Here is an 8,295-nt window from a genome sequence, read left to right as displayed (position 1 = left end):
GATTTATGATATCGCAAATTTGACTAATCTTGTAATGGACATAAAACTGTAGCCTGCCATTCTAATGCTAAATTAAAATTAACATTAACATTAATTTAAAAATAAGAACATTGCTATTATCAACGTTCCTCATTGACCATTAACTGGTATATGGAAGATAAAAAGACCAAAAGATTACAACACAGTTTGATGCTTCCCTCCTGAATGCCCAACAAAGTCTGAAGGAGCAGTAATACATCTTTATAAGTTTTGCATTTGGCTGAAAAGACAGTAGATAATTATGCCTGTAGCCATGATGATTTCAGTAGGCTCTTCTGCAAGCAGGTCCTCGCTGTTGAGATGGACAGCATTCTCCAAACAGGTAAAAAGTATTTGTATTTGTAGAAATCCAAGACACAGTTTGAGATGCAGATAAATTTTATTCTACTGAACACTCCACATGCTTAGGGAGACACCATTATTCAGACATCAGGTGCCTCAGGAATAACAGTGCATTCCATGAGCTTTACTCTTCATCATGTCCTTTCTAAATTAAGAAAAAGAAAAAACAATTATACAAATCTCTTATTGTTCAAAAGGTTAATTTATACATGGTACTAATCTGTGAGGCAATGCAGCAATCAAAATCCTTAGATATACTGTCCAGCATATTAAAAAGTATTGTAGACACTATGCTATTTTACTAGCGGCATTAGTGGACTCTGGTATTAACATACTAGCTCCTTTTACATATTACACTGGCTTCACATTGTTCAGTATAATCTCTGATATAATATATATATATATATATATGATATAATATAATGTTATTTATATTATATATTATTTTAGATTTCAATTATAATCCATTTTCCACGTGGCAGCAGCATTATTGCTATATTTATTGTAGCCCCATTATCCCTAAACAAGCACATTCCAACACAAAAAAGAAAAAAATAATCAGTAACTGACCTTTGACCCCACATCACGACTCTTGGCACGTAGCTTGTTGACCTGAGACTCAGCTATATCAGCTCTCTCTTCAGCTTCATCAAGCTCATGTTGTATCTTACGGAACTTGGCAAGATTACTGTTTGCCTGTTCTTCCTGTAAAACAGACACACAAAATCCTCATCAGTTAGTTAGTTCAGTAATAGATTAGTTTCTAAAGGTCTGTGCAAATCAAATGTCATTAGTTTATTCTAAGATGTTGTGCTGAAAAATCCTGTGATGAACTCATTTCATCAAGTCTATTATTTTGGCTATATTTCCCAGCTCTAAATACTGAGAGTACTTACAGCTTCCTCTGCAGTTCTCTTGTAAGATTTGACCTTTAGCTGCAGCTTGTCTACTAGATCTTGCAGCCGGGCAAGATTCTTACGATCCTCTTCTGTCTGAAAACAAAAAAGAACAAATTAATTTTAATTTTGAACAGATATACATACTCCTAATGTAATGAACTGAAACTTACCTGATAAGTCAACTCTTTGATTCGTCTCTCATATTTTCGTATTCCCTTGACAGACTCACTGGACTTTCTTTGTTCAGCCTCTACTTCACTTTCTAGTTCTCTGATCTGTTGAGGGAATGATTGAGGTATATTAAATAACTCTGTGCAGACTTCTTTATTATGGGGAATGTTGGCGGGTGTTATGGTATATTTCTTTTTAATGATTTAGTGATGGCATGAGATAGCTCATTTATTGTCCTGGACATTATTGACACTCACCCTGGCCTCGAGTTTCTGTATCTGCTTCTTGCCTCCCTTCATAGCGATCTGTTCAGCTTCATCCAGACGGTGCTGCAGATCTTTGATGGTTTGTTCCATGTTCTTCTTCATACGCTCCAGGTGAGCACTGGTGTCCTGCTCTTTCTTCAGCTCCTCTGCCATCATGGCAGCATCAGTAATGGCCTTCTTGGCCTTCTCCTCAGCATTTCTGCATTCTTGCAGTGCCTCCTCCACTTCAGTTTGAAGGTGGGATATATCAGCCTCCAGTTTCTTCTTTTGGTTTAGCAGACTGGTGTTCTGGTTAAATGCAAAATTCCTCAGTAAATTCACAATAATAGGAAAGAACTGTGCCAGGTGCAGTGACTGCATCCTACCTGTGAGTGCAGTAGCTGCACTCTCTCACTAACATCCAGCAGCTCTTGCTCAGCAAATTTGCGACTTCTCTCAGTTTGCTCTAGAGCAGACCTGAGCTCCTCCACTTCAGCTTGAAGCAGGTTGTTGCGTCTCTCAACAATGGCAATGTTTTCCCTCATATCATCAGTGGCTCGCAGAGAGTCATCGAGCTGGAGCTGAAGATCCTGGAAAAGCGTGAAATATATTATAAAATAAGTTAAAACAAGTAGTAATTTATAATCCAAGATGTACAAGGTTTTCTTTTTTCTTTTATTCTAAAACATATACCTTTAGATGTGCATGAACAGATTTGAGTTGTTTCTGGGCCTCAGCTGCCTGCCTGTTGGCCTGGCTAAGCTGGATCTCCATCTCATTGAGGTCTCCCTCCATCTTCTTTTTCAAGCGGAGGGCCTCATTCCTGCTGCGAGTCTCAGCCTCAAGAGAGCTCTGAAGGGTGTCCACAATTCGCTGTTGGTTTCTCTTTGCTTGTTCCATCTCTTCATCTTTCTCAGCCAGCTTGCGCTCAATGTCAGCTTTCACCTGATTGAACTCGAGCTGGGCTCTGAGAATCTTCCCTTCCTCATGCTCCAGTGAAGCCTAGAAAGACAAACAGGATGTTATATTCCATTTGAAGGATTTTACTTGTTGCAGACACATTAATGTGCTTGAGGTCCTTCATCAGGAGGCACAACATACCTCTGCTTCCTCCAGAGCTGTTTGTATCTCTGACTTCTCTTGCTCCAACTGTTTTCGAATCTTTTCAAGCTCATGAATATTCTTTCCACCCTCACCAATTTGTTCAGTGAGGTCAGATATTTCCTCTGAGAAACAAAATGTAACATTATCAGTGGTTTAGCCAATAGAACCAATTATGCTGTAGAGGTGTAAGCTGTTGTAACCCACACCTTGCAGATTTTTATTTTCTCTCTTCAGGGTCTCCAAATGTTCAAGAGATTCTTCATAAGAGTTCTTCAGTTTGAAGAGTTCAGTGCTCAGAGACCTGGCTTCCTTCTGAGCGCTCTCCAGCTCTGTTTGAGACTCCTCATATTTCTGTTTCCATTCTGCCAAGATCTGAAATATGTGTGCTTAAATGTCATACTTAATAATTCTTTACAGAAAACAGCAAGATGGCCATATATGTATAAAATTCTACCTTATCAAAGTTTCTTTGCTTCTTGTCCAGAGCAGCAGCAGCAGCATTAGACCTCTCCACATCCACCATGAGATCTTCAATCTCATTCTGCAGTCTGTGTTTGGTCTTCTCCAGAGAGGAACATTTAGCATTCACTGCTTCAACAGCCTCCTCAGCCTCCTGCAGACGCTGAGCCAACTTTTTCCTTATGAAATCAATCATTCAAATCATTTAATATTCCTGCAGTTGTGCCACTATGACAAAGTAAATTTTCTTTTTAGGAATTACAGATTAAATAATGAATTTGAATCTCAAATGGTCTTACTTTGCCTCCTCCAGTTCCTCTGTCCTCTGAATAGCATCAGTTTCATACTTAGTTCTCCACTGAGCCACCTCAGAGTTTGCCTTGGACATGCTGCGCTGCAGTTCAGCCTTGGCCTCCTGCTCCTCCTCATACTGCTCCCTGAGCAGGTCACAGTCATGACGGGCAGACTGCACAGCATGGGCTAATGCATTCTTGGCCTGAAATAAAAGCATATTTTACTGCTTCTCTTGTACCAGCATTTAATCTGTACTAGATGAGGTCTCATTGTAGTTTGGTTCCTACCTTGACTTCCTCCTCCAGTTGTCTTTTAAGGTCTTCAATTTGCTGAGTGTAGGACTGTTTTCCTCTGGTGAGTTGCGACACCAGGGAATCTTTTTCCTCAAGCTGCCTTGAAAGTTCACCTAATATTGAATAAAATATAAATTTAGTACCTCATAATTACCCCAAAACTACATACTTCAAATCAAATGCATACCATTCTCAGTTTGAAGCTTTGCTTTTTGCATGGTGAAGTCATTAATAGTACGCTGTCCCTCTTCTGCCTTTGTTTTATATTCATTCATTTGGTCTTCCAGAGTTCTGCACATTTTCTCCAAATTATTCTGAAAAACAAAAAAGCATTAAAAATGACACATGAACAAAGTGCTTAGAAAGTTTTAGTAAAAAATTAGGAGACAGTTCAGCTGTTCAACACGGTATATGGTCTTAGATGAACAAAGTGTTAATCTACCAGTGAATAGAAAAACATGTAATACTTAAAAAATATTTTACCTTAGCCTTGACAGTTTGCTCCATATTGGAGACCACATCATCCAGCTCACTCACATATCACCCCACAAAATTAGCACAAAATTATTTTGTCAATTTAGCTTGCCTTTGCCTTCACAATATGTTCCATACTGGAGACCACATCATCCAACTCAAGTCTGAGCTCACTCTTCTCTTTCTCCAGTTTCTGCTTGACTCTCTGCAGGTTATCAATCTGCTCTCCCAGGTCAGCAACACTGTCTGCTTGTTTCTTCCTGAGTGTGGCAGCAGTGGCTTCATGCTGCAGAGTGGCCTCTTCAAGGTCTCTGCGGAGTTTCTGGAACTCAGCCTCCCTCTTCTTGTTCATCTCAATCTGGGCAGTTGTTGCTCCACCAGCCTCCTCCAGCCTCTCACTGATCTCCTCCAGCTCTCTGGACAAGTCTGCCCTCTGCTTCTCAACCTTGGCTCTGGCAGCTCGCTCTGCCTCAAGTTCTTCTTCTAGCTCTTCAATACGGGCCTAGACCACAGTCAAAGTTTTTTGTATTAAACTGTAGCATTGGTCAATTGTCACATCCCTGCGCAAGAAAATCAACCATCTTCATCATATTTAACATTACCTGCAGCTCCTTCAGTTTCTTATGAAGCTGAGCACTCATTGCCTGTTCATCTTCTATTTTGCCATTGAGTTGGCTGATTTCAAAATCTTTCCTGTGGATAAAATTTTCTTTAGTGCAATAGCCGTCAAAATTATGTAAAATCAATTTGTATGTTAAAAGTTCACATCTCATTACTTTTTCAGCCTCTCTTCAAGCTGCTGTTTGTCATTTTCCAGGTCCATAATGCTTTCTTGAGCTAACTTTAGGTCTCCCTCAAGTTTCCGCTTTGCTCTCTCCAGATCCATGCGTATTTTCTTTTCTTGCTCAAGGGATCCTTCAAGCTGTGGTAGGTGAAAATTGCAGTTTAATTTATTATTATTATTCCAGTACTCTTTTTATTCTATTTCATTGTTCTTAAAACATGTTATCACAAACTCATTTACTATGTTCTTACATCATCCACTTGCTGCTCCAGCTTTGCCTTGGCCTTGGTCAGAGTGTTGACTTTGTCTTCTTCACTCTGCAGGTCATCCAGTGTTTGCTGGTGAGCTTCCTGTAAGGCTTTCTTTTCCTTGGTCAACTTGGCAATGATTTCATCCTGTGCAGCCATCTCTTCTACCAGGTTCTTGACCTGTTCCAAGTAAAATGAATCAATTTTTAGTCAAAATCCAAGACCCATGGCAGCACCTGCATGCCTGTGTATATGCAACAAAAGTAATAATTTAGATGGAAAATTTGCCAGTATGGATCAAGAGCAGAAATACTCTGTAAAAGAAAAAGAAGGTTAAAGAAAGTTTATGGCACCTTGTTTTCAGTGGCATGTTTCTCTTTTTCCACTTTTGCCAGAGTTAACTCTAAGTCATCAATGTCTTTCTTCAGTTCAGAACACTCATCTTCTAACTTCCTCTTCTTAGCAGTCAGTTCAGCATTCATCTCCTCCTCATCCTCCAGTCTTTCTGTCAGCTCTTTGATTTTTGCCTCCAGCTGAATCTTGCTCTTAATCAGCCCCTCGCATCTTTCTTCAGCATCACACAGATTATCTTGCTCCTGTTATTGTTGAAAAGGCACAGCATTACACCTTGGGAGACTCAGTCTGATTTTAATGTAATTTTTTAATACTGACAGATTTTAAGACATACAGTCTGAACTTGGAGCTGCAGGTCATTCTTCTCTTGGAGAAGAGTGACCATTTTTTCCTCTAGTTCCTTTCTGCGGGCTTCTGATTTTGCATAAGCCTCCTTCAGTTTGGCAAACTCTTCCTTCATGTTGGCCATCTCCTTCTCAGTCTCTGCTGACTTCAGCAGAGGCTTGATTTTGAAGTACATCTTCATCCAGGGCCAATTCTTGACCCCCATGAAAGCGCGGATGTTCCACTGGATCACAAGTAGTGCATCTCTGTGGATAACAGATTGTTGTCTTTAAAGCCCTCTGTGGCAGGGAAATTCAACTTTTATAATGGTTGCACAAAATGTACTTTTCACTACACTTAAATTAGTTTCTACCCTTCACAATGCTCTCCTGTGTTTCATCTATATTGCAGTGGCAGGTACTATTTGGTTTGTGTTTGTAAGGCAGAGTACGCATATACTTTGAGGTAATGCTTTTTGATTTGGTTTCTTCCATTTTTAACAGATTGATAGTTTTTATTTATTTATTTATTTTGCTGGAGTTTTTCCTTACCCAAAATTGGGTATAGGTGTGTTGTACAGATTTTAAAGCCTATTGAGAAGAAATTGTGATATTGGGCTATATGAATAATAACGATAATTCATTTGACTTGACTGACAAAGTTTGGTTGTGCTGTGAGCGGTTACCTGCGTTCAACGATCTTCTGGAATTCAATTCTTGCCAGAAGGCCTCGTGACCGAGCTTGAATACCAGTGATAATTAGTGCTAATCGGTCATCCCGCATCTCCTCTAGCTGACCGAGCAGTCCAGCCTTGAAGAATACCTTTTGAACAGAGGCAGATTCAGCCTTGAATATCTTGGACTCAGTACTGACAATAAATTCAGTTTTGATCATCCCTGATAGCCATAAACAATCCTAACCCATGTCACATGCAAACGTTCTGTTGTCCCTTGCCAGCTGTTGCTGTTTTAATATAATATAATTCAACCCATCCTATTGTGCTGTTCCCCTTATTTCTTTGCAATGTTAACCATCTCCAACAAAACACAAACTTATCGGGATTACTTTCAAGATCATTGCCTCCCTACCCCCAACCTCTCAGACATGAATGACAGAGCCATTACATGCCTTGCACTCGCATTTGACACTAATCACTGTCCCCTCAGCCACAGAATCTCTAAAAAAAAACTGCATTGTTGACAGTGCTGTACAGATCCACACCCATTCATGTGTGTATATTAAGTATATACAGGTATAAGTTGGGACATAGGTAGGGACGTCAGTGCTGGGTGTCTATGATATCTGTATGATTCCGTGTGGAATGTGTTCCTATTGGGCCATTTAAGGTTTACCTATCTATCTAGTCATTAAAAACATATCTGTTATGCAAAATTAATTTTCTATTGTATACATACTGACCTTAGTGTGCCCCAGTTTGTACTGGTTGTGGTCAATATCCAGAGAACCCAACAGTTTCTCAGCTGCCTTCTTGTTGTCAATGAACTGTCCCTCAGGAATGGCATTAGGGTTCAAAATACGGTATCTTTGACACAAATAAAACGGATACAGTGATTTGAATGTTGTGAAATATTTTTTAAGACAAAACAGCAATTCTGACATGACAATCATCTGTTTTCATTGGTTTATAAATGCAGGCTAATTCATCATATGCAAACCTCTGTTTGAAATCTCCATAGAGGATCCTGTTGGGGAAGCCCTTTCTGCAGATCCTGATGCCTTCAAGCACCCCATTACAACGCAGCTGGTGCATCACCAGAGGATTCTCCATGGCCCCAGGAGTCTTGGTCTCATTGGGGATGATGCAGCGTACAAAGTGAGGGTGAGTAGACCTCAAGTTGGTCATCAGCTTGTTCAAGTTCTCCTGCAAGTTTTTAAACACATAACTTTGAATAAATTTTTTTGGTCAGTTTCTTCTATCTTGTTGGGCAATAGTCTTGTGCTACATGTGCTACATGTGCTACATGTGCTACATGCTACATGCTACATCTAAATCAGACCTGTGACTATTATGAATGAAAAACCCCCCCTTACCCTGTGCAAAGCTGATACAGTTTGGAAGGAGGAGCCTTTCTTCTTGCCACCACCTTTGCCCTTCCCACCAGATTCCTGGGCTGATTAAAAATCACTCAAATTTAGTCAACAGAAAATTATTCAGTAATTGAATCTGTATCAAGAATTTTATCATGGTATTGTTATTGCATTACTGTAAATTTTATTTAAGTTACACTAGTTTTTGAGTGTCAA

At 39.7% G+C, this 8,295-nt stretch overlaps 1 protein-coding gene and 1 long non-coding RNA gene across 5 annotated transcripts in view; one reads left to right on the top strand and one right to left on the bottom strand.

Annotated features, from left to right (window-relative positions):
• Positions 1-399: 399 nt before the first annotated feature.
• Positions 400-8,295, bottom strand: part of LOC108874635 (myosin-7) — a 12,721-nt gene continuing 4,825 nt past the window's right edge. Inside the window, exons 16-38 of the mRNA XM_018663154.2 lie at positions 8,083-8,162; positions 7,707-7,912; positions 7,450-7,573; positions 6,716-6,852; positions 6,041-6,296; positions 5,706-5,948; positions 5,356-5,532; positions 5,097-5,242; positions 4,923-5,013; positions 4,433-4,822; positions 4,034-4,160; positions 3,841-3,959; positions 3,559-3,755; positions 3,255-3,438; positions 3,007-3,172; positions 2,798-2,922; positions 2,390-2,698; positions 2,083-2,286; positions 1,709-2,005; positions 1,451-1,555; positions 1,278-1,373; positions 952-1,086; positions 400-526 (exon numbers count right to left, since the gene is read on the bottom strand). Coding sequence (XP_018518670.1) covers positions 506-526; positions 952-1,086; positions 1,278-1,373; positions 1,451-1,555; positions 1,709-2,005; positions 2,083-2,286; positions 2,390-2,698; positions 2,798-2,922; positions 3,007-3,172; positions 3,255-3,438; positions 3,559-3,755; positions 3,841-3,959; positions 4,034-4,160; positions 4,433-4,822; positions 4,923-5,013; positions 5,097-5,242; positions 5,356-5,532; positions 5,706-5,948; positions 6,041-6,296; positions 6,716-6,852; positions 7,450-7,573; positions 7,707-7,912; positions 8,083-8,162 — 3,935 coding nt within the window. The 3' untranslated portion in view covers positions 400-505. The remainder of the gene's footprint in view (positions 527-951; positions 1,087-1,277; positions 1,374-1,450; positions 1,556-1,708; positions 2,006-2,082; positions 2,287-2,389; positions 2,699-2,797; positions 2,923-3,006; positions 3,173-3,254; positions 3,439-3,558; positions 3,756-3,840; positions 3,960-4,033; positions 4,161-4,432; positions 4,823-4,922; positions 5,014-5,096; positions 5,243-5,355; positions 5,533-5,705; positions 5,949-6,040; positions 6,297-6,715; positions 6,853-7,449; positions 7,574-7,706; positions 7,913-8,082; positions 8,163-8,295) is intronic.
• Positions 7,772-8,295, top strand: part of LOC108874637 (uncharacterized) — a 26,696-nt gene continuing 26,172 nt past the window's right edge. For all 4 annotated transcript variants that reach the window (XR_001959742.2, XR_001959743.2, XR_001959744.2 and 1 more), the window contains exon 1: positions 7,772-7,870. This is a non-coding gene — a long non-coding RNA (uncharacterized LOC108874637). The remainder of the gene's footprint in view (positions 7,871-8,295) is intronic.

The sequence above is a fragment of the Lates calcarifer genome, unplaced genomic scaffold (genome assembly GCF_001640805.2).
Source record: "Lates calcarifer isolate ASB-BC8 unplaced genomic scaffold, TLL_Latcal_v3 _unitig_548_quiver_955, whole genome shotgun sequence".
Lineage (NCBI taxonomy): Eukaryota > Metazoa > Chordata > Actinopteri > Centropomidae > Lates > Lates calcarifer.
The sequence above is the reverse complement of the archived record's forward strand: the minus strand, read 5'-3'. Positions and strand labels throughout refer to the sequence as shown.